We start from the raw sequence: 26,804 nt of genomic DNA on the forward strand, positions 1-26,804 counted from the left end.
GATCTGTGCAATGGGGAAACGATCACATGCCAACCAAGTCAGTGTGTCTGACCAACTGATCCCGTTAGTCGCCTCTTACGACAAGCAGAGTCGCCTTTCATAGCAAGGCCTATTCTACCCCGGACCTTCAAGGGTCAACTCTACATAGTGACACAGTTGTATCATACAGTACAAATATTAACAGTAGCTTACCAATGGTTCTAGTTCCTTCTTATCCACCAGAGAATACTCACTGACGAAGTAGTAGAAGTGTTTGTAGCAGGTGTTTACATGAGCTTCCTGAAACAAACAGCTAAATTTAAAACACACATTTCACATGTGGCCAATTCAGAACTGTTGCAACATAGCAAAAACATATTTTGTAAAATTCTTGTTCATTACAGACATGAGAACAACATAGCATCATTCACTGAAAATTTAGACGGAGGTCTTGAGGGTTTTTACTTCAGATTTACATTGAGCTAAAAAAATTATCAAAATGAAAAAAAATTCTCAGAGATCTACAGAAAATTCTCATTTCTGTGACTAGCTGATCAAAGTTGGTAAAAGGTAGTTGTGTCATGACCCATAATGTCAACCTACTAACAATAACACTGCTTTCTTGTGCTGAAGTGTTAAACAGGTGCTCACTTGCACTAAGACAATATAAAACCAAATTCATGCACACATAAACACACAATCCTGTAAGTCTAGTGGAATGCCATCACCTCACATCTTTGTTTATAGATAATGATAGCTTAATGACACTGAAACAGCAAACATGAAACATATATGTTTATGACTTCTATTTTTCTGCAACAATGTCCCAGGGCTACTTCTTGCCTCATTCAGTGAATGAACTGGCTACAGACACTTCCATTTGAAGATGATGCAACCAGTAGAAATGAAAAATCTTTTTCAATTACAAATGAGTTGTCATTCATATGTTAACATCTTCATGCTCTTACAACTTCTACATATTTAGACAGGACATTTTTCAAAATCATTTGTCATATGTTTTTCAAAATCATCACATAGAATTGTCTTTAACATTACTGCCAATGTCTTTATATATGGCTTTGACAAGCTGTGGTAAAATTGGGTACAAACTTTACTAACATCTAGGGGATGATCATCTGGGAGGAATAAGACATCACCATGACAGCTAGCAATTACTAGATGTAACACGTCATCCATTATGAAACCTGGTCGTAAATTAGGACTACTCAGTTTGAGTGAGTTTAGTTTTATGCCGCTTATAGCAGTATTTCAGCAATGTCATGGCAGGGGGACATCAGAAATGGGATTCATACATTAGGATCATGTGGGAAACAAAACTCAGGTATTCACTGTCTTGAGCCAACGCTTTAACCAACAGACTACTACACAACCTTTTCTTGGTTCAAATATTAACAACAGACAAAAAACTGGAATTCTTTGAGATGAGTTACGTACGGCGCCAATGGCGACAAGTTTGTCAAAGTGATGAATGTAGACATGAACAAAGACTCGGAAGAGGCGACTGAGGATTTTCTTCACCACCTGTAGGTAGTTCTTGGGAAACTGTGTCTCTGAAAGAAGATTCAAACATTGTGACAATGAATCTATACAAACACACCCATATGGGCCAAGGTACTATTTTTGTTTGTCAGTACTATGCAACCAATAAGATGATCTGAGTTTTTTATATCCTACCCGCCATCAAATCAGCCTGACAGCTATCTGTTGATATGTAGATAACGGCTGAAATGAGGGATGACACAAAAATTGCCATACAATAACATTTTTAACAAGTAACATCTAACCGAATTATGTATTTTTTTTATCTGAATGCAATACATTTTCACCTGCAGTACACGGTCACAGGAAATTAGTTGTGCAGATCAGACACTGCACAAAGGGAGATAACTCCACTTTCTTACACTCCTGACATATATAACAGAGAATACAACTTCCTCGTTATCACATCCAGACAAGAATCATCAGAAGATGACATATTCCCCCAACCCCCACATATTTGAAAGGACAAGTCATCGGACCATTACTTATTGTGTTTTTAGACGAAGTCTGAATTGTTTCCATGGAATTCATGAAAAATATCAATGCCATATATCTGTAATCAGAAAACATCACCATTTCAAGATCTGTGTCATATATCTGCCAAGATCTTTTGCAAGATATGAAATGGTTTTCGAGTTGTGCTCCGGAAACGAAGTCTGCAACATGTTCATGGACCCGAGAAAATAATAAATTAAAAAAATCTGTAAATACCAAAAGGCACCACTTTGGGGTCTGCCATAAATATCTACCAAGTTTTACTGACAGATATTAAGAAATTTTTTAGTTCTGCTGTGGAAACGAAACACACCTCTCACTTTTGAGACTAAGTCCGAAACGTTTCCATGGAAACTGGAAAAATGATAAATCACAAAAACCTGTAAACAGCAAAAGGCACCACTTTGGGGTCTGCCACACATATCTACCAAGTTTTGCAGAAAACTATTGAACCGTTTTTGAGTTCTGCTGCGGAAACGAAGTCCACCCCACCATTAGACTAACACTAAAATGTTCCATGGAAAAACAAACAAAAAAAATAAATAGGCACAAACTCTGTAAATAGTAAAAGCACAACTACAGGTTGAGATTATTATATCTATCAAGTTTGGTCTAAAAATATTGAACGGTTTCTGAGTTATACTCCGGGAACAAAATGATTACCGATGGACGGACTGACAGACGAGGCATAGATAAAAAGTGTCAATGTAGATTTGAACCCCATTATCATTATCAGTATTAGAATCTGCATTGAAACTTGGATTTATGAAATTTACAAGAAGTTGTTGTATAAATATAAACAATTGTATACTTTGTTATTTGCTCACCAACTTTTCCACAATCACCCAGACACAGATCAACCAATCAAATTGATAAACAAGCCATATCAAAACAGAATGGATGTAACAAACAGGTTAACACATTACCCCGTGATGTTACCACTGCTATTTTTAGGGGCTACTGTGAGACTTATATCATTGATAGGTATACTGCTAAGTGCATTATGGTCTTGTCAATAATCTATGTTTTCTACTCATCTATTCACCATGATATACCAAGATGTGGGGACTGATACGATGACACAAGACTGTAATAACTTACCTGCAGAAACAGGAAATATGGTCTCATCATTAATCTGTGTTTCTATCCACTCCATGAGAAGAGCGATATACCGAGATGCTGGGAGGGCTGTGGCTTTCTTGTAGTTTTGACCATCACTCCAGAAGTACTCGTACCTGGAACAAGATGGCAGATGTCAGCACGGATGAGAATCATATGGGACTTGTCTTAACTACTGCCACATCATATATAGCTACTGAACTGTAGACAGTTGGCTTTTCAGTAAAACATGCATATCATATCTAAAAGAAACTAAACATTCATGTGATGCTAACAGGCACCTTTGAGGCAGTCTTTCAATTTCCCTTGCTGGTACTGTTATGGGCGAGTGAGTGAATGAGTTTAGCTTATCCCACACTCAATAATATTCCAGCTATATGGGGCCAGTCTGTAAATAATCAAGTCTGGACCAGACAATCCAGTAATCAAAAACATGAGCACTGGTCTACTCAATTTGAATACGATGTGTCAACTAAGTGCAAACAATCCTGTTAGATACCTCTTACAACAAGCAAGGGTAACTGATGATCAATTCTCAGATTTTCAAAAGTAGGTGCTGCAAATGACTTTGGGTAGATGTAGGCAGTAGTCCCTAGACTTGTGAACACCTGGTTTTCTACAAAAAAATGTTACATTAACTTTTGTTAACCACTTGTCTGAATCGCACTGTACCACCTTTTAACATCTTTAAGTATGATGCAGCAAGGTTATTGAACCACCATCCATGCACACCACCTGGAAATCCTATACATTGCATCACAAAGCTTACCTGCCTGATGATATTACTGAACATAGATAACATATCAAACATGTCCTCATTTACATTGCCATAAGATATTACACACTTTCTGTTCTTTAAAATAGTGTAATTTCCTCAGATTTGAATCATCGGGAGATAACATGTCTGTTAGGTCTTGCATAATTCAAGAATGGAATTTGGCTACTTGTAATCAAAATCTGCTTCCTTGCCATTGGGACCTGAAGATCCGGTTGGCAAATGTCATTATCTAGCCTCATGTAAGAATGTCGAGTTTTGATTGGTCCACGTGACTCTGATAAAATACCATGCCAATCCATCATGATCCACGAGCAGGAGTATAAAAGTCCTGTATTCCCTCTACGAAAGTAATGTCACCCCACTACGCGTGACGAGAAAAGCGTGCATCGAGTAACGTGAGGTGCTTTGAGGTCAAACGATCAGCTGGTGTCAACATGGCAGCAAGTCAATTCGATGCGTGTTGTTTTGTTTTGATTTAGTGAAAACAATCAGCTAGACAAATGCGTTATCACATCGTGTCTCCGGAAATACGGGGTTTTATCAGTCCCTCGTAAGGTTGTACTCCCTGAGGCGGAGGTGAGGGGAATACAACCTTACGAGGGACTGATTAAACCCTGTATTTCCCGAGACACAAAGTGATCACTTATATTGTATCCCAATTTGTGCAGATGGATGCTCATGTAATCACTGGATTGTCTGGTCCAGGTTTAATATGTACAGACCACTGCCACATAGCTGGAATATTGCTGAGTGCGGTGTAAAACTACACCCATTCACCTTGCCATTCGATACTTTTCGTTAAGTGAAGAAAAAGGCTATATGAAAGCAGACTGGGCCAGACAATCCTGTCATTGATATTTGAGCATTCATCCACACACACAGTGATTGATATTTGAGCATCAATCCACACTGACAGCATACAAAGACATATAATCATGATAATAAAGCAAGGTACCAAGTGTGACCAGTCAATCTGTTTGCTACCCTTGCCATCCTATTTTAGCATTAAAATCCCTGTCGCAACAACTGATGGCTCAATCCAGTTTAGTCACCTCAGAAGCAAAGGACTACTACACACCTAATGTAAGATAGATAATGTAAGATATGCGGGGTCCCGATTCACAAAATGATAGTCATGTCAGTTGTTACAACATAACGACTTAGCTCCATACTTTATCAGAGGCTTACGAATGGTGTAATATAATGAATAGTTAGTGGATGGAGTTCCCTGATCATAAAAGCAGGATGTGGAAATAACTCACTTTGGTCCTCCTGACATCGTTGGGCAAGTCTGTTCTGTACAGTGTTCACATATTGTACCATAGAGAAGGTTAATTCTGTTGAAGAAGTCAACAACTGAAAAGTGAAATAAAATCTACCATAGGTTAAGTGGAAGAAGTAAACAACAAAGTCTTGGAGAAATTTCACAATAGAACATCAAGGAACAGCAATATGGAAAGGGAGGTTACTCTTCAAGCACATGACCTTTAGCACATGCCATGCATCTAGTCAACAGTGAAATGTGGCAACATTTCCCAACTGGTGTATGAAACATTTTTGTTCCAAGGTTAAATCATAAAAAAACCCAAACTCTCCAATATCTCATTAAAATCAAATCTGTGCTCAATAATGGAACACAAAGATTGGGGGGGAAACCCATTACAGTTCAAGTCAGAACAGTTTTTCCACAGACTTTAACCGATCAATGGGCTTACAAACAATGTTGACATTAGCCAATGAGAAAGCAGCTTTAAAGCACAAATGCAACCTCTATTCAAAATTCTTTCCTGAAAAATATCAAGTCAACACTTGAACACAAAGTTCAAGTATTTCTGGCAGGCCAAGGAAAAACTCTTCAGGGTCAAATATTTTCCTCACTGAAGCAATAATTATAGAATGATTTAGGATGAAATTTGTACTACATCCCTTAGCTGTCATTCTGAACACCCTGTATTAACCAATCAGAAATCACATAAATAGAAAATAGATTCTGACCCTCTTTTTCACAATCTGGTAGTTTATGTTCTAATGGAAGAATGACCGTAATAAGTATCAACATAATGTCCTCAGGTCTTTGTTTAGTTGTCTTAATGAGACTGAAGCATCCCATGTTTTGAATGTTCATTCCCTTACCATGCACAGCTATCCAGTCATTCAAGTCCTCCCCTTGAGGGAGTCGAACAACCTCCTTCAGATCAATACCAGCATTGAGGGAAGCATTGGCTTGTTTGTGAAGGTTGTACTTCATGGTACCATGTTCAAACTTCTTCCGAGGACGGAAAGTCTGAAATGACAGCACATTTAGTAATTTTTACGTAAGTAATAGACAAAAAAAAAAAATAATAATAAAAACAAATAAAAGTAATAAATGAATAAAAAGGGTCTTATTCATAGGTAAATGCAGTCTGCAATTTCCTTGCCCAAGGTCTGTGTGAACTAATATTCTGTTTGGTCTGGTAACATTATCTAATGAGAGTAAATATAACAACACTAAATGTGCAAACACTGATGTTTAGAGGTACGCTGAGACCAGGAAGCTCAATAATTTAACTTTACTGTAAGCACAGGCTGTAGATATAGAGAGATTTCAAGACTCATACCTCCCCATTTGGGCACGTTATTGTATCCCATTAACAAGGATCAATACTTATGATCCAATCACTGGATTGTACTAAACAACGAATCTGTATCTTTGAGCATGTTGTGGTGTTCTATCAAATGCAATATGTAATTTCTAGAATTTAATGGCAGCAAATTAACCCTGTGATTTACCTAAATATGCAATCACAAAATTCTACCTTCAACTCAACATGTTCTAGTGGTAGCCGAAGAGAGTTTAGCACTGACTGTAGATGAGGCAAAGTTACCATACTCATGAGTTCGCTGAATTAAATGTTATCCCTTCACAAAATCAGTTCCTTATTCATGGCTGTTGAAATAAAATATTTCTGAACTTTTTCAAGGGAGTGTGTTTACTTGGAACTCTTTTGCTGTTATGTGAGACATTAAAACTGGAATGTATCCCAGCCATGCAGCAACCTGACTCTTATGGCCCTTATGGCACTGTCATTTAGCTATAAGCCTGATAAGTAGCATCCTTTGCTATGTGTTGCTTGTTTGCTTTGCAGATACAATCACTGAAATATTTCAACCTTAACAATTACATGACATGTTTAACATTTTAATCACTGGAATTAAACATTAACATTCATGAATAAATATCACATTTGTAACTATCTATTCATTAAACATAAAGTATTAGCCTCTTACTAGGTTTAGTGCATTCACGGCAGCACTACTATCCTCAGTTTTTGCCCTAAGATTCTGTTGTTTAATATTTCAGGTTGGGGCCTCCTGTCATGCTTATTCAGATGTCAGACCTTTTTAAGAAATGAAGATGAACAGGTTTTCAAATGAATTGGATTCAAAATGATTCTTTGCTTATTATTCCCATTCTGTTAGCAACTAGGAATTACCATAGTTTGGAACTACATAGTAGTACATGTCTGATTAATGTATTCAAATGGATGTACACATGGGTATGTCCCCATGGTCACTGAATTTCATTTTTAAAGGCACACTATGATCCCACACTTTTCTAAAAATCACCATTGCATTTCTCCCATCAGGGCTCAATTCAAGAGATGTAAATATACTTTCACCAGCTGCCATCTATGACAAAATCCCAGTAACACCAGCAAAATTACAACTTACATTGCTTTTATTGCAATATCTAGATGCAATTACTTTGATGCTTTATTCGGAAGTTTACCTAATCAAAACTAAACTTGCACCTGGTGCCAGTTAGACTAATAACTAGGCTGGACTTTGTAATATTGGGTTGCAACAAATTCAGCCCTGTTCATTAATATTATCAGCCCAGAGAAAAGCTACCATATGATTTATTTCGAAATAAAATTACGTATTAAGATATGAAATTAAAATGTTTGAATGAATTAATGCAATGTTGCATTAAATCGACTCTCAAGACCTCTACTGACTGAACTTTTTTCAACAGGACCCAAAAGAGTTGTCTTTCGGAATGATTATTAATAATGCAACTAGTGATTGAGACCAATTTGGCACAAAAACAACACTGTATACTACACATGCTACAGTTTTCGATGTACGGAGCATTCATTTACATTGCACATATATGGCAACGGCTTTGGAAGCTGTTCGCCTGGGAAATTTCACTAAAAGATTTCAGGCAAGTTGTAAAGGATGATAAGACTTTTATTGTATAAACGGAAAGATAAAGTGAGTGCATATGCCCCATATATATATATATATATCCTGGTGTTAGGGGTTTTGATGAAAAGAACGTAATTTTTATGTATAATATCATTTAAAACTTTGATTTGCTAACCTACAGTGATAAAGACATATTCGGTACACATGCATTAAAGCGTAAACTTGCCTGCCATATTTAATTAGATCATGTGATTGTGACGATATTGGAAACCGCTCGCGAGCAAGGAAAGGTGAAAAAAAAATAACACTGAGATAAAAATAATTCCAGGATTTGAATTTCTTGACCCACTTCTGATTTAGGGAACCTTAATCATGAATTAAAATATAAGCGTAATTCTTTAAAAGCATTAAACAAACATGTGCTATACCTTCTGGGAAGCGGAACTGTTTACCGTGGGAATGTTCTACTGTGTGTTTTACTGTGTGTTCTACTGTGTGTCCTACTGTGTGTTTCAGAATGTGTTTTCTGATTGGTTCATTACCATGCTATGTCCCTACATAGTAACCACCTTGTTTGGTCACTGTACAACTTCAATTACTTTGAGCCTGAGTTAAAATGCAACTTTGGGATGTTTATCGGTTAAGTGAAGACAAAAAATTGTTTCGTTATTTGAGAAGAAAGGGATTAAGTGGTAGTTGGGACGGGAAAACATGCAGCAAGTGTGAGACTGGGACATTTTATTTGTGCATGGACAAAACCTACAGCACAGACAGAAAAGTGCTGCTAATGTAACAAAAACGCTTGTTGGAAAATGTTTTCAGTTTGCCGTAACCCGTGGTTTGAAAATAATAGACTTGAGAATGGCAAAATTTTGCTTCTTACTTATTGCTGAGTTTGGAAGTTCCCACTGGATTTTGTGAGGCGGAGTTAAACATTTCATCTGGTCATGCCACTTGTGACCGGTACCACTTTTGTAAGGAAATGTGTGTGGTATGTGTGGAGGAGGACTGTGAACAGATTGGTGGGGTTGGGAGAATTGAGGAAATTGACAAATCAAAATTTGGAAAAAGGAAGTTCCAGTCGTGGAAGCAGGTGGAAGGACAATGTGTATTTGGGGGAACTGACAGGGAAAATAAACAGTGCTTTTTCACTTGTAAGTTGTATGGACAAGAGGGACTCTTCAACATTGACTCTGATCATTTTCAAATGCATCAGGCCTGGAACGACTGTCATAAGTGATTGCTGGCGAGCATACACTTGTCTTCAGGAGGAAGACTTCACACACCTGACTGGTTATCATTCCATAAACTTCAAAAATCCTGAGACAGGTGCCACACCAATATGATAGAGTCATCCTGGGGTGCTTTAAAGCGATCCCTACCCAGAACAGGTACGACAAGAGAACTCGACTCCTCTTATTTTGAGGGATTTTGAATTCGAAAGAAATATCCAGCCTAAGTAAACTTAGTCTCAGTGTATTTCGTTACACTCCACCACTGAGTCTAACAAAACCTAGTAGAAGGTCGCGTCAGGTAACCTTTGAGTTACCAATAACCATCCAATCAAACGCGAAATTAAACAGATTAAACCAATCACACAACGGCTACTATTTGGGGATAGGAGGGACTTTAAAAATATTCAGGTCACTGACACAGATCTCTCCACAAACAAAAATCCACATATAACACAGTTATTTGACCTGCAGTATATACGCTTTGGAGTTTGTTGACATGGTTACCATTAGCTAATATTTCCGCAAGATAAAATCCTTGAATATTGCCAAAAACACTATTTTCAGCGACTGTTTACTCACTGTTGTCATGGCTGTACATACGCCATGTGCATCACCCAGAAGCGTGCGTACGCTAAATAGCATTCGGTATCATTTGGATACAAATGTTTTCGAGACAAAAAGTTCAAAAGATATGTGCGAATGTGCATTTTCGCTATTTGGTAATCTGTGTTCTGATTGGTCAGTTTCAAAGGTTACCTGACGCGACCTCCCATAAGGTTTTGTTAGACTCAGTAGTGGAGTGTAACCATGGTAACGAAAAGTACTAAGGGTAAGTTTACTTAGACTGAGGAAATATCTGACGGAGTCTGTAGTTAAGTTTGCGGGATTCTTGGATTTAATAGCAAGAGTATACAACCAACCTGCTAAAATCTCTGAGCTTGTGTCAGTCAAAAGCCACCTCGCATAGCTCAAATATCTCCTAATAGGGAGATACCTACCCTCCTACCCCTTGAAAACTTCGGGAAGAAAACACTGCTTCACTTAACAGCTTAAGTATCCAATATGGTGGCGTAAACAGATTACCTTACTGCTAGAGGCTTTAATGTGCAACTATTAGCACATCCCAAGAAACATTACTTCCGGTATCCGGTATAATACATTCTTTACATATACAGTCGTGCCCCATTCATCCAAACCTCAGATATCCGGAAAAGTCAACTTCCGAATGAAAATTCTTTAAAACGAATTCACAACGTTGTAAAGTTACTCACTTATTCAGATATCCAGTTTCCGTAACTGGACAGTCATTTTCACAAACAAAACGCTAAATTATAGGCATTTTTGTCTCATATATCCAGATGGCTGAGCACCTGTCAGTATGTTTACACATGCAAATACCAATTGGCCTTGTGTGCCCCAACATGAAACGTGATAGAAGACAGCAGTCTTTGAAGCATGGGAAGATTATCTATGTGTAGTTAGCAAGGTGACACAGAGCTAATTTTGAGATGTGTGAATTTGTGAGTCACTATAATTATGCTGATAAACTGTTGTCCCCTGTTGTTTTGGTAGTGACTTCAATCTGGAAGTTTATGTTAGGTACAGGAACAATGCCAAAGTGTAGATGACTTCAGAACTGTTTCAGGATTGGTTACTATCATTTGACAGACAGATGAGATTGAGAAGAAGATGTGTCATATTACTGATGGACAATGTAGCCAGCCACTCTCAGTGTTAAGTTGACACATGTCAAATGGTGCAAGTGTGCAAGTGTAATTAACGTGATGTGATATTTTATGTATGCATTGTATTTGTTGATGTGTTATCAATAAAGATTACGTCTGAGGCCTATTATGTTTGTTACTTTGTACATTTCTTTGTACAGGTACATACACATATGATCCGTAATTCTGATATCTGGAAATTTGTTTATCCGGGCAATTTCAAGAAAAACACAAGTGTTTGGATAAACGGGGCACGACTATTTATCTATGTCACACAAAAATATCATGTGTTTCCTATAAAAATAATGATGACATCATATTGGCGAAACTGTAGCAGATTGCCACATCTGGGTCTTTGGTGTGTGTTTTCAATGAAGAGCCATACTTTTCCTTCCACACTGCGAGAGAATGTTTTCATCATGTGGCTTCCTCAAGTTCCTGTTTTATACATAACCTGTCACTAACAGACAACTGATTTTGATGAATTTCACTTGTTAGTTTTTGTTATACAGGCAACTAATGTTGCATCTGAAGTGGTAATGATGATCTTCTATAAATACTATGGATGCTTATTTGCTCTTTATATAACTGAACTTGTAGATTTCAATTGTCAATAAAACGTCTCATGACAGGAACTGGGCATCCTCCCTGAGGATGAAACCGTTTGTGCACTCTGATCGTGCACATACTTCTCTGATAGAGCGCTAGCAATGCAATCGTCGATATCACCAGAACGTCAAATTCAACTCTCTTTCGGATATTAATTATTGGACAAAAATATTGTTGAAAAAGTAACGTTGTGCCTTTAAGTATTTTACTCATGAGATTAGAGACAATACAGGTTGGTTTTTGCCTAAACATATATACATAAATACAACTTAGAATTCCCATCTCATGGTCAACAAGCTCAAGTTGATATGGTGACAAAAACGTGACAAGTAGCCATCTTTGCAGCTTGTGGTAAAGAAAACAGAATCAAATCTCAGCGATATTTCTAGAGGCTACTTTACACTGAGAAGGAGGAAGTGTGTATTTATAGGTCCCACGAGGATGTCAAAGCCAGGGACCAGGGGAACAGGAGTCAAAATACTTAACCTGGGCAGAATAGGTGGATTTTCTGAACACTTTTTTTTAAATTAAAAACTAGTTCTGATGCACGTATAACGTGGGGTGGTTATGGATCTTTCGGGAAGTTGGGTGACAACCACGGTAGCCAGACTTGTCAAAATGACGAGCCTACAGGAAGCCCGATGATTCATGCTTCAAAACATCGGCCACATTTGTAACATGCTCGGCAAATAAAAAACTTGTCATGAAAAGTATTATATACAAACTAGGTTGAAGAGATGTGTGTACAAACAATTACAAGGCTGGAACAAGACGTACCTTATCTTTCTTGAAGAAAATCGCGAATGCATCTCTAGCAGCCGCCATTTCGTCTTCTTTCAAACTGCTATTACCCTAACAACTATTATCGTTGTCACCAATACTAAAGATGATCTTTTTCAAATGATTTGCAAATAAATGTAGTAGGTTTTCTGTGGCACCCAGGCTATCGGCCAGTGCACATATTAAAGATGCGTCTTTCTTTTATTTTTGGACCACACATGTATTTTTCAGAACTACGGTCGTAATGTATTTGGATTAAAAAGATACGATGCTATTTTCAATGTGTGAGAAAGTGTGAAACAAATATACAATGATAAAAGTTGGAATAAACAATCCCTCTAAGGTGTTTTTTTCACAGTATAACTTTTGCATCATCAGTTGTTTATCTGTTTTCGATATTATCCGTAAACCAAGAAGTATTTTACATGATATAAGCAAAATCTGAACAAGCACATCTCCATATACGTACGTACTTATCTTACCGTTACAAAGATGTAAGGCACACTGGTGTGTATTGTTCCATATTCCAAGTTTTAAAACAGGAGAATGGACATATTTTATTTGCGTCCTTCATCTTGAAATCTGTCGGGTGATATATATAGTCTCTCCACCAATTTGTTCGTAAACTAAACGTTTCGCTAGATCAGTCTAAACCAAATAATAATGATTTTAGTTCATTTCATTTTTTTCTATTTCACTCTCTTTTGTCTAGATCTTGTGTGTTTTGCTTGTGTTATTTTTGTATTGGTGAGGTATTCACATAAGCAAAGTTATGCTTGCTTACCAATCCAGATTCTCTGATGAATAAGACATGATCTTGAAAACCCCATGACATCCTATGATACTAAAGAACGCACACGCATTATACATGCAAAACACAAAAAGCAATATTGTTTTATTTGTCTATTATCTCTCGTTTAAATTGTGGTAAGTACACAAAGACTAGAACTCAATTTCACACAAGCAATGTTGATCTTGTTGGGCAGCAGACCAATGAACCGCTTTGCACTAGTTCACCAGAGACCACATTTCACCAAGGATTATTGGCGCCCACTCGTAATTGTTTTTGATTTACACAGTGGTTGAAGGTAATTTACACCAATAAACAGATAAATACGAACAAATACATCACGGCAAAGACAAAACGGTATATGGACAGTTAAAAAAAATATAAAGCAAGTGTAATTAGTTGTTGCACTGCCCTTATATTTGGTTCAGGCAAGTTTCGTATCCTGTGTGATGAAATCTATTTCATTATTTACTTTAAGAAAACATGTTCAAATTTATTTTCATTAGTGATGTGTAAGCTATTCTGGGGAATTTAGTGTTATTTTTACTATTTAATACGAAAATAAAATTATTGGTAATGGCTTTACCTGATAGCTTTACGTTGATAAATATTCTGCGTGGGTTGATCGGATAAAATCAAATGTGAAAGAAGGATTTCCGGTTGTATTGCTTGAAATGGGTAAGAATATTTTAGCGTAATTTTATTGTTGTAGTCCCAAGTAACAATGACGCTATATTTCAGTGCATACATGTACTCAGTTTTACCATATCGGTTCCATTATATGGATCCCATCTGTGAGCGTTTCGGAAAAAGATGTCTGCTAGCCTGTCAGTCCGGTGAAGTTCTGACGTCTTAGTGAAGATTATATAACTTTTAAACAGAACAGTTCATTAGTTGAAGTATGTTTTCGCTACACTAGTTTAACCTGACGGCTAGAATGCAGGTTACCGGGCGAAGCACCCTTTACAATCCTTGGAGTTAGACTTAGGCACCCTTTACGATCCGTTATGGTTAGAATTTATGTTTTGGGCTAGGCATCCTTTACGATCCTCAAGGGTAGGACTTGGGGTTAGGGTCAGGTACCATTTCCGATCTTTAGGCAGCGCTAATCAATCTGAAAAAGTGATCCCGGTAAACAGCAGTAGTCCCAAATTGACAGAGGCCTGATGCATATTTCCCTGTCAACATGGTTTAACTATGAGGCCATATAGCTCTGATGAGCATGGACTCAGAATGCAACATCAAAGTGCTGTGTTGGTTGGTCATGCAGATCAGACATTGTTAGCCAAACCAGCAAATGTAACATGTATTATATTTCATGATAACTGCCTTGGGTTCAGAGTGTTGTATTTTGGAAGTAGTGGTATCTAACGCCAAGGATGGTTAAGGGGTGTTCATTGGCAAGAGATGCCCAGCACTGAAAATGGTTAGGGATGTTTGATGGAAAGGGATAATTGACCCTAATGATGCTAGAGGGGCGTTTGAAGGGAAAAATTTATCTTAGAGCTAAGGATAGATTGCGGATTGACCTACCCAATGTGTTGGTAAAGTTTGTTTTGCTGTATTCTAAAGGTAGGCTGAAGAAAGAATAAATTTTGAAACAATCCAGGATTGTAATGAAAAGTTTACATGCAAAGATTAGGACTAAGTAATTTTATTTCTGCACACACTCATAACAACCGACCATAAACACTGCTTTCATAATCTTGCCCTTAATAGAGAGAGAGAAAACATAAACCTTTCCATGCTGTCTGCCAAACACAAAGTGCTCAAACTGAAATTAAGAAACACCCAATGATATAAGCCATGTTGTAGAGATCATTTATTTCTTCCTTTAAAAAGATAAATAATTACAAGAGACTTTATCTTGTATGATGTTTATTTTAATATAACTGCAGTGACGGCAATTCCATGATCTAATTTATCTGCCCCAGGCACATAGTTTGAAGTCATACTTAGATAAATCCCTGATAATGCTGAATTGCATTTTCTCATCAGTGAACAGCTGCTGCAGATGGTAATAATTTATGTGGTTCATTCTGTAGCAATGCATCCTTGATAGGATGTATTGTATCACTTTGAATCAGAGAAGAAAATGGTGCTTGTTTGTGCCAGTATATTGGAAATTTCATGTCTATTATTTCTTGCTTTATAACATGATTTGAACAAGTAATCATTTTTTCCAGAAAACTTTTGTCCATGTTGTTTCTGCCAGAATCCTTGTTTCCTAGATTGAATATTTACAAATGTCACACCAAACATTGTAAAATACTGTTCATTTGAAAATGTCTGGCATATAAGTAATAGTCTGCAATATCTGAAAATCAAGTGAAGAGAGAAATTACATTTTGGTTCTCTAAAAGACACTTGACTTAATGACTAGAGTCTCAGAGTTGCATCAGAGCTTTTCCATATATCATACCACAAAATGTGGTTTTATTAAGAAAAAACAGAACGGAAATACTTAGTATTCATGTAAAAGCAGGCTTTACCATTTTTAATGATTATGCCACAAATTTATATTTTTGGAAAAACTCGAATTAAATGTTCTGTTTTTTTATTAGTTGGGAAAAACACACACACACACACACACCTTTATCTATACCAGACAAAATAGGTTAGGGACATTGGTATTTTTATGATTGATGTTTCATCAGCGTGTCAATGAATAAATAGATCATTATTCCTAATTTCAAAATTTACATATGTTCCTAACTATTTTTGTAAACAGGTCTGTTTACCTCTTATTATTGCTTTCACACATTCCAACAAAATAAGATAATGATGATACTTCGAAGTTAAGCGTTATGTTAGAACACAAATCAAAGATATGTTTGTATACCATGTTTCATACAACTGACATGACGAAATATTGCTTTAGAATAGAAAGTGTTTTGTCAAGTATATGACATGATGAGTATTGTTATAATGATACAGTACAACCAATATACCTGTTTGTTAAGAGTGATGTTTGTATGTACAGACATACACTACACAATGATCATGGGACATTTAAGTGTGTTGGGGGAGGTTAATTCACTTGGATAATTCAACACATCATGACGCAAAGTTCCGACATACTGAATGTTGTGTTGTCATCACAACAGGATACATTTCAAGTTATGATTCTTATGATTGATCTTGCTTGAAAGTTTAAGATATGCAGGATAATGTTCTCAATCAATCTAACTTTCCAGTTATCAAAAACATAAAATACATAACAAATGTTAACTTAAGCTTGAGAATGCTAGTATGTGAAGTGTGATGTTTTGTGGGTGTAACATCTGTATATTGTTGGTATACAGTTAGATCTATCAAAGCAATTCCCATCATGGATGACACTCATATCATTTTACATGTTTGATACAAGCATTCACTGTTGTGGCTATTTTTTTCAAACTACCAACCTACATATGGTAGGTAGACATGGCTATGGATTCTATTATATAGCAGTGATTCCGCCCACAACTTGCAGCCATTTTGTACAACTAAGCGATGGTCTGTGTGATCCATGTGTGCTGGAATTCCATTGTCATCTTGTTGTGTTGTAGTGTCACAGGAATGTGGTCTATAGCAGATATATGGTCATATATCGGTATATGGTCTCTGTCTATAGGAATAGAAACTAACATTTTTAGACTCATAATCCATGTGTTGATGACATGAAGCAAAACCTTTGAAAAGGTTGCTTGTCCTTATGAAACCTTGGCCAGCTTGTACAAGTTATGTCTCTGACTAATAGTTGGACCAATAGTGCTAATTTCTGTTGCTGCCGAAGTGGTATGAGAACGTACTGTAATGTCACAGGAATGGACTGAAGCTTCATAGAAATGTGTTGCAGTGTTGAAGCCACTTGAAGGACTGTTCTGTTACGTCACAGAAATGTGCTGTTGTGTCACAGGGATATTCTGTAGCGTCTCAGGAATGATCTGTAGTGTTCAGTTCATAGGAATGGTGTGAAGAATGTGCTGTAGTGTCACAGGGATATTCTGTTGTATCAGAGGAAAGATCTGCAGTGTCATAGGAATAGTGTGTATTGTGGAGAATGTATTATAGTATCACACGAAGAGACCATTCATTTCTCAGAAGTTTAAGGCATTACATTCAAGTGAGTAATGGCCCATCTCTCTATTCAGTCCAGACAATCTGAAGCCAGATTCAGCTTTGGCAACCAATAAGCAGTGTTAACCACGTTTACATTTTTGTAGTAAAAATGAAAGTCAAGGTATTGTGAGCATAGCGAAGACGTGATCTGCTGTCTCACAAATTTACCCTTATTTCTTTTATCAAGACAATACCAGTACGACATCTACTGAAAACTTTTGCTAAGGATTAGCAATATTTCTTATTTTCTTTGCATTATTTGAAAGAGTATATAAACACACATGCATTGCTCTCACTCACTCACTCACACACACACATATATACATGTAGTATTTATCTATTACCGGTATGTGAAATACAGTATTCTAACAAGTATTGCACACAGTACCACACATCTGTCCAACCATTAATAAAAATTCTCATGAATAGGTATGAAATTATATTTTTCTAGCTCAGTAGTTCCCCACCAGCATCTGTTAACCATCTCTGATAAGCAGACAGCCAAAACTGGACATACAGATACCAGTCTTTGACTTGAAACACTGTCTGGTAATATGTATTTCGATTACAAAGCTGATGTCATCGCAGACCCTTCACATTCTCCATATAAATGTAATGATAGGTTCAGGAAGTGATATGTCTAGAATATCACAATATCATTCATTGAGTCACTTAAAGTCTGTAACCATGGAAACAGCTTCACGTTATTTCAGTTTAAATATGTTTGAATAAATGCACACAGTCAGATATATGATTGACATTGTTGTTTGCTATGAGGGGCAGAATCATTTATTCATCATGGTAATTAGGCAATGCTTGCTCAAATATAGCTGAGGTCCTAGGATCCAAGACCTTTGTTCTTTTGGTATTTCACAGATTTATTATGGCTTTATTGTGGCTTTCTCATCGTAGCAATGTACCTATTTACAGCTATGTGGTTTAGGACACATAATCACAGTACTTTGTCCAAGTTCACTGCATGTTGTTGTACCCGCAAGTAGGTGATTGCACATATTCATGTGACCATCATCTGAACACCCCATTCATGGGTTCTTTTAAGTGCACAGGGTTGTGTAACGTAAACTTAGCTCCAAAGCTTTTACACCCAGTCACAGGTTGGCCCAATCCTGACACCTCAACCTTACTTGATCAACAGCCTGGCTCTTTAACCAGTTCACCCAAGGCTCCATATGTTAACATTCCGTTTTCAAGTCTGCAAAGAGAGTAAATAAGACATGTTAGATTGGAGCATCAAATCACCAAATGCCACTTGTATGCAGCTTTGCAGAGTGACAGTTATAACTTTCACTTGGGAGGTTTTTAATCTTAGGGGTGTGGTGGGCGAGTTGTCTAAGGTGCCAGGCTTGGATCAAGCCTGCCTGTGACCAGGTGTTGAAAGTTTGGAGTCAGCTTTGTGTGCAGACTCTATTAGTGTTGTCACAATGTGGTTAACATTAAATGTAAATGTTTCATGAAATTCTGCATGCCATGCATTTCAATAAGTTACTACACAGTGATAGTTCTGGGTGCATTATAATAATGAAAAGCAGGTAGAGAAAGAGAGAGTGTACTGTGTTTGGCAGAGAGGCAGACTGTGATAGGAATCTACTAATTAATTTATCATAGCCTGAGGTGGAGTTACTGCATGAGAGACTAAGGACACCAGCTGTGTTGTGACATCATCAGTCAGGTGTATATGCTTCATCCTGATTTAGAGGATACACTGAATAAGTCAATATACTTTATTTCTCAAAGGGGGTTATAAAAATATATCTTGATGTAGAATAGCAAATTTGCCTGAGGTGCATTCTTAAGGGCTGCAGAAATTGACATCACAATGATTAACTTTGAAGGGGTGTGTAATGTGAAATGCATGCCAGTCTTGTTATGCAGATAAATCAGAGACCCAGTTGGAGACAGGTGTGACATTGACAACACCTACAGGGAACTCACCAGGTGAAATGTGCGTGTGGAAACAATTAGGTTGCACAGGGATTATCTGTTGCGTCAAGTTGGAGTCGGGTGTTATCAGTTGACTCCCATATTCCACACCCTTTGGCATTCTTAACTTCATGTTGTGAATAATTTCAATTCTTGTTTGAAAATATTTTCAGTTTTATATTCCTGGAGGAAGTTTTGCCTCATCCTCATTATTCAAGTAGCAGACAATGAATCTTCACATGAGATGCATGTTTTGGGATTTAAGCTCTGTGCTTTCCAAAACCACATGTCATATGAACACACTAACATGCTTGATGTTATTTGGAAGAGTTCACAGAATGAAATGTTTGTATGATGTAGCATCAGCAGTCTGTGCTCCAAAGTTTTTATCTTGCTAGACCAAACTTTCTGTTGACCATGATAACATGCCTTAAAAGAGCTTAGTTGCACCCATTTGATTGTAATGGATTTTTATAGTGTAATTTTACAAAGTTTAAACTATTTACTGGATAGGAGTTTTTCCCATTTGTTATCCACAGTCAGATAAATCATCAGTAGTACAGATGTCCCATGCACCTAAAGAATATTAACTCTTTCTGTTTATTTCATCTTTAAGAATTACAAATTTGTATAGTTTAAAGATTTATAGTATTCCCCCTAAGGTTCAGAAAGGGCAGGGTAAATTCATGGAAAAGGGCACTTCATAACCTCAAAGGGTATGTTGGTGAGGATTATTTAAAAAACAACAAAATGTATAAGAAGTCAAATTGTCTTATAATTTCAATTCTACAGTTTGTTTTTACTCTTCTCAGTTTGTATTTTTAGATTAGAATTTGAATAATGCATTTCAAATATGGAAACTCGCCATAGTAAACGACTGCGATTGAGGCGAAAAAGGGCAGGGCACAAAAGTCAAAGGGCAGGGCTGCGCCCTCCTAAATGTGCTGAGGGGGAACACAAATTTAAACTATACTTTTGCACCACAAAGAGAGAGGGTTTGAAATATATGTTTCGTGAAAAACTCCTTTGCTATGTTTTTGTACTCAACAAATGAAGGTGACAGTGATGGTCTGCTGTTCACTCTGAACCCCCCATTGATAAGCTGCTGACATAGCTAGCAGGTAGGTGAAGTAGATAAGAACCATGGTGTCTCTTGTGGCAAACCTTCTATAAGAGCTTTATTATCATTACTCTATTGAAACGCTCACAAGGCTGGCCCAGTGCTGTTGTGTCCTGTGGCATGCAGGCAGTTATTGTCAGGTATTCATGATTGCTGATTGACATGTTGACTGGATGATAAACTCCCATTGGAGTTTTCTCATGGTTAGTTTTCTTATACTTTGATGCTTTTGATTGGCTGAGCTCTATGTGCTCTAGCCTGGTATGTACAAATTTTCCATTGCTCCAGTTGGGATTAGAGGATGAAAATTCTAATCTAATCTTCTTGACTACAGTGGACCAAATTCTTATGGGGCACATAAGACAGGATGCATAATTGCATGGCAGAGGTGTTGATGTCAGTTTGGATATTTGTATTCTCATTACTGAATGCCGAAAAAAGTTATAGATGCAGCTGGTTGATACACTTACTGAGGCAAACTGAGTGCACTCATTGCTACAGACACTCTCAGAAACCCCGAGATCAGACTTGGTCCCCACAAGTCTAGCTTCTTGTGAGAGATGACCACATGGAATAGCTGTTCAGTTTGGTAACAAACAGGCCCTCCTATCTATTTGACTAAAAAGCATTGAATGAGATGATAATGATGGTGGTCTGGTACCAAAACTTACGTATTGCAATCTAATGCATTCTCTATGCGAACAAAAAGAGGAACTATCGGATTTGACAGCGGTTGTTAGTGGAGTGTGTGTGCAGCCATTATATGAAATATAGTTGAAAGTATGTCATCATACACCTATAGCAAGGACTGTTGCTATCAATATTGATTAATGGATTGTCTGGTCTAGACACGAATGTGACTTCCATACTGGGCCTAGATTTTCAAGGATCTATAAGTGATAAGATAGTCGTAAGTGGCTAAGTGCCTTACGTTAACATTAACATTAACTTACGACTATCTTAGCGCAAAGAGAGCCTCGAAAATCAAGGCCTAGGTATCTACTGTGTTACACAACAATGTCACTGCAACAAATTCAACAAATCCTTTGCAACCAACTGATAATATCTACTGTATGAAGTATAAAGTCACAGCAACAAATTTCTTATCCTTTGCAACCAACTGGTTATATCTACTGTATGAAGTACGAAGCCACTGCAGCCAACAAATAAATTTATATATACAAGTGTATACAGACTGAAAATGAACATGCTGGTATATTCTTTTCAACAGATGTAACAATTACTGTAAAGTTCTTGATACTGATATACCTCAGACTAGTCCTTTTTTTTAATCAAAATCGACCTTGGTTCATAAATTGGATATGTTCCAAAGTCATGACACTGAATTAGCATGTATCATATACCATATTACAAAATCTTTTTTCAAACATTATCCCACATTATGTCCATTATGACAGATTGAGTATGTTCAGTAAATGAATGTTTATTTTTTTGTGCATTACTGCAATATTCATTTTGTTAAGTTTCCTCGCCTCAGCTTGTCATATATTTGATTGTACAATTGCAAGAAAAAAGAGAAATTTTCTACATCCAGGCTTCAGACAAGAGGTTGAAGACAGGTGTTTTGAGGAAGTCAGGAGTAGGTAACAACACTGATCAGCTTGATATATTGTGTATCACATCTTGGATGTAATTTGTATAAAGCAGCTGTTTCACAGTCTCGACTAATAGTAATAAAACACCTGGTTGGCCTCATTCTGGAGAAGCTTTGTTCAGCATTATAGTGGACCTTGTATTTGTGCATACTACAGTGTTAGCATATTGGATCAGAGGATTTGTGGATACTCTGACTGATCAACATTACTTGCAAAATTATGAATGAAAGGTTTGTAAAATTATATTTCTTGCTTTTAATTATCTGAAATCTCTTAATACATTTGATGTATGTATTTATAATTTTGTTCATCATTTGTGAATTTGCAGAAATCAGGAATAATATGATAAGTTTTAATTGTTGTTTACTCAGCAATATTGATGGTCTATGGTGATGGTCAGTAAATAATACCTGTTTTAAGGAAATCTGTTTCTTACTTTATGAAAATTCCAGTTTTGCATGACTGTATTATTTTTTCCACATTTTGTTGCCAGGGCACTTAGTTTGCTCCTAGATAAGTCCCTGGTCTAATAATTTGATTACCATGGTCCAAGTTATGATGGTTTAAACATGATAGAAGGTGGTTTAAACATGTTAGAAGGGAATTTACTTGAGCCAGCACCATCAGAATTTCAGGCTGAAATAGATCCCTGGCAACCAATTCTGTCAGAGCATTCTGTGTAGCTGAAATATTGCCAGTTGAAGTGTTAGGTGACAAACACACTCAGAAGGAAAATTATTTGGGGCAGTGTTTTTCACTCATCTTGTCATTGTCACAGTGAGTTTATTTTGTACACTAACCAGTATCTATTCAGCAGTGAACAGAAACAACAGATAGAGAATTTGTACTGGAGAAGTAGTTATGAGAATCTGTTCTTTCTACTTCAGGAGGTTGACTTCAACTCGCTTATGGTTGATATGTAGGCTGACTGTAATTTTCCACAATTACCTATACATAGTAACCTCAGATTATCATGGTTGAATGTTTGTTTATGTTTCTTGGTTCATGGTCAGTAAATTCCGCATCAGCATATCAGCAAAAACAGCTTTAAATTCTGGATAATCTTCAATTTTCCTGCACAGAAAGTGTTGATTTGTTAGAATGTGATAATAATTACATGTATTTATTCATTAACTTCTGCAATATCATATGAATGTTATTTGATAATTTTCGTAAACTTCAATGGATTGTATTTCTAGTTGTTTGTCAAGTTTATACAAGATTGCTGTGTTCAAATAGGGGACAAAATGGCAATGTCCAAAAATAACAACAATTTCACTCAATTTGTCCTTGAGAACATTTCCTTGACTAGGTCAGATGACACACACTGATCAAGGTTGAACATCTGTCAGTTGGTCAATATGAATTAAAGTGGCTGTGATGATTGAAAATGTTTCCATTCACACTGTAAAAGAACAAATGCTTAATCAATCTGGCCCAATGATGACAAGACCAACATGATGCAGATGAAATAGTTTCCATATCAACCTCAAGTATTATGTAATCAACCAACAGCACACCTGAAAGTTTGGCCTATTGTAAGTTTCACTGTAAACAACCCATAATAGTGCGTCAAGGTAGAGAAAGTCATAAACACCAGAGAAAATAGCATCAGAAGTTCTGGTCAATACCAAACACGCAGACCTTGAATAAATTGAATTTACCCTTATGAGTTTTAGTTAGAACTGTGAAGGTCCTGTCTAGGAATAGATGTAGGCTTGCATGTATATATACTCTATTGATCAGAAGATCTTTTGTTGAGTGTGGTAATTGCCATATACTGGTGATATGTAAGTGCATGGACTCGAGCTGTGTGACATCAGAGCTGTGTGCCAGATGTCTCACATATCTTTGGCTTCCTGTGTCCTTGTCTGGAGCTAAGGTGTGCACAGCTGTTTATCTGTGGTTTGATTTCAAAATATACTCTGTGTTATTGTCAGTATATCAGGCACATACTCTATCCATGCTATCTGGCCCAGGATTACAGGGATTAAGTGTGGCTGTGTGCAGCTCTCTGAGATACACGTACCGGTAAGGATTTTTTTAGATCTGGGTTCACAAAGTTTTCATTATCAATAGTGGTTATAATCATTATAATAGGCACTGTTTTGCTTCATATTATTCATATTTCTACATATTCAGTCAAGTGCAAGATTTTAGTATATTTTCAGGTCTATTTTTTGTGGTAAAAAAACCTGTTCGTTTTTTAAAATTTCTCTGATCATTGTGATGAAAAATCGTGCTTGGTGGCTTGAATTGAATGATAAACCCATTAGTAAGACAAACTGGAAATATATTGTATACATATTGTTCGACTTTCATAGGCAAACTTGTGAAAACACATGGTTTCTGTAACAGTTATGCTTTCATAATCAGTTTGTGACTTATCTATCCTTATAATGGTGATAATGAATAAGTGACATCTGGAACATGTGAAGTATGATGACTGACCATCTGTTGGTCATGAGGACCTCGACTGCATCTGCCTATGCCATGAACAAGTACAATTAAGATTGTGCAATGCATGGTCAGGGAGTGAACATGCTGTGTGATGCATCAGTAGAAAATTATTACAATTATCATTCTTGGTTTCCTTAATAAGCCATCTAATATGGTGAGCTGTCGATAGATTGGTGTGGAATTACAACTGCCACCCACAAATGTAATCCCTTGTACCATAACACAGTACAACTGTAGTGTACAATATGGCTGTCATATATGTATGTAAAGGGATGGGAGTAGTCTTTTTAACAGTCCTTGAACTTCATTATTTTCCATTCTGTTTTTACCTGAAATACATCTGATTTTAAGAACAGAAGAACTTAAAAGAGATACCAGTTTAAGAAAGAAAATGAGTTTCTTTCTCAATTTGCCTGCAAGCAGTACCAGTGTTAGGAATCAAACCAAGATCTTGTAAAGAAAAGTACATTATTTGGATGACTTGATCAGTTAAATTATATATATTGGATTTCATGATGGCATTTTACTATAAAGGTTCTTTTGCTTCATCTCTAGAGATGTCTAGACACACCAAGTTCAGAAATGTGGATATGTTTGATGTAGTTCTTGTAAATGTCAGTTTATTGTAGACAACATAATTTGTCCTGAGGTTTATCTTAGAAGCAACAAGCAGCTGACACTACCTGTAGATATTGTGTATGTGGAAGAAGGCTGTGCCACTCGTGAGTACCTTCATTATGGTTGTCTAAATGCTGCTATTGACAGACTGAAAGGATATGGCAGCAGGTCCAGCTGAGTGCCTTGTATATTGCTGGTCATGTAGTAAATACCATACAGGCCAAGGTCATTAATGTTTACCAGTGACCAGTGGGCATTAACAGGCTCTTGTCACACCAACTGTGATTAAATTTGTCAAATCTGATGAATCTGGAGCACTATTAATATTGTTTTATCAAAGGAGTTTGGTAAATCATGTTGCTAGAAGACTTTCTTCCTCACACTAATGATTCACTGTTAGAAATGTTGTAATTTTGGGAGTTGATATTCAGTTGTTTGTTTGTTGTGTGCGGCTACCCACAGTAATATTTTGTAGCTATTTGATGGCAGTCAGTAAAAAAGTTTGGACCAGATAAACCAGCAGTTATGTCATGAGCTTCAATCTGTACCACGTTGACATGAATCACCAACTGGGGGAACCTGACCACCCATTCCTATGAAGCAACTCTGACAAGTATGGGTTACTGAAGGCCTACTCAAATACAGATTGGTCTTAGATGATGTAAGAAAGTATACAGTCGAACCCCATTGTCTCGAACTCGGTTGAGACGAATTCTCGGATGTGTCGAACTGACATCTCGGTCCCTGCCGATTTACTTATATTTATCATTATTTTTACCCTGATGTGTCGAACTAGATGTGTCGAATTCCCGGTTGTGTCGAACTCATTTTAGGGTCCCCAAAGGCTCTAACAAGTACAAATTTACCCTTTTGTCTCGAACTGTCAAAGCTGGTTGTTGCAACTGAAAACTTCAGTCGCGCAATCGGAAGTCATCCTCATAAACGTGCTACCTAAAGATCAAAAGTAACGATTAACGGACTCAACAATCAAGTGACATGTTTAGCTACGCATCTATACACACATTGTCAGCACACTTACCAACTGAACTTTACTCAAACAATTAACCATAATTAAGTTGTTACCAGTGACACGTTGATCACGGACTGACAGGATATCTCTAAACAAACAATGGCGCATGTTGTTGTCATGTGACAGTCTATGTTAGCGGTCATGTGATTTCCTTGAAAATACAAAATGAGAAGTGAGGAAAACGGAGTTGGATTATCTAAATTGATGTTTTGTTTTTGGTTTAGTATTTAAGGTGTAGGCTCAGTTTTTTTAACCAGTACGGTTAGTAACATGGCAGAGCAATTCAGCGAAGGACCCGATCAGCCCGGGGGGATAACTGGATCGCATGTTACACCTAAAAAGCGAAAATTATCTGTGAAGACAATAGAGACAAAATACGAGGCTGTCATAGCTGTGGAGTCGGGTGGAAAATCCAAAGCAGAAATTGCAACTGAATTTGGCATATACATGGATTAAAAATGCTTAATACATTAAGAAACTTTTTTGAGCAATTCTGCTGTGATGCCATGCCCGAACGCCAAACAGACTGTAATTTCGGATTTTTTTAAGAGATAAATTCCCCACATGTACGCGTATGTACATTCCGATTCCGTTTGTATGAACTATACAACTTTTTATACTGACTGAAAATGAATTAGTGCTGTCAACTAAA

General features: G+C 37.0%; 2 protein-coding genes across 4 annotated transcripts in view; one reads left to right on the forward strand and one right to left on the reverse strand.

Annotated features, from left to right (window-relative positions):
- LOC137260980 (MOB kinase activator 3B-like) overlaps positions 1 to 12,536 on the reverse strand; it is a 357,679-nt gene extending 345,143 nt beyond the window's left edge. For both annotated transcript variants that reach the window (XR_010954833.1, XM_067798571.1), the window contains exons 1-6: positions 12,471 to 12,536; positions 6,065 to 6,215; positions 5,194 to 5,287; positions 3,136 to 3,269; positions 1,435 to 1,550; positions 193 to 279 (exon numbers count right to left, since the gene is read on the reverse strand). Coding sequence is in view for 1 of the 2 variants with exons in the window: in XM_067798571.1 (XP_067654672.1) it covers positions 193 to 279; positions 1,435 to 1,550; positions 3,136 to 3,269; positions 5,194 to 5,287; positions 6,065 to 6,215; positions 12,471 to 12,518 (630 nt within the window). In the remaining variant the exon portion in view is untranslated. The remainder of the gene's footprint in view (positions 1 to 192; positions 280 to 1,434; positions 1,551 to 3,135; positions 3,270 to 5,193; positions 5,288 to 6,064; positions 6,216 to 12,470) is intronic.
- A 1,306-nt stretch (positions 12,537 to 13,842) lies between these two features.
- The window catches only part of LOC137260972 (RUN domain-containing protein 1-like), a 36,205-nt gene continuing 23,243 nt past the window's right edge, over positions 13,843 to 26,804 (forward strand). Inside the window, exon 1 of one of the 2 annotated variants that reach the window (XM_067798564.1) lies at positions 13,843 to 13,941. In XM_067798564.1, coding sequence (XP_067654665.1) covers positions 13,938 to 13,941 — 4 coding nt within the window. In that variant the 5' untranslated portion in view covers positions 13,843 to 13,937. The remainder of the gene's footprint in view (positions 13,942 to 26,804) is intronic. The other variant, XM_067798563.1, reaches the window with a different exon arrangement.

The sequence above is a fragment of the Haliotis asinina genome, chromosome 14 (genome assembly GCF_037392515.1).
Source record: "Haliotis asinina isolate JCU_RB_2024 chromosome 14, JCU_Hal_asi_v2, whole genome shotgun sequence".
NCBI classification, from domain to species: domain Eukaryota; kingdom Metazoa; phylum Mollusca; class Gastropoda; order Lepetellida; family Haliotidae; genus Haliotis; species Haliotis asinina.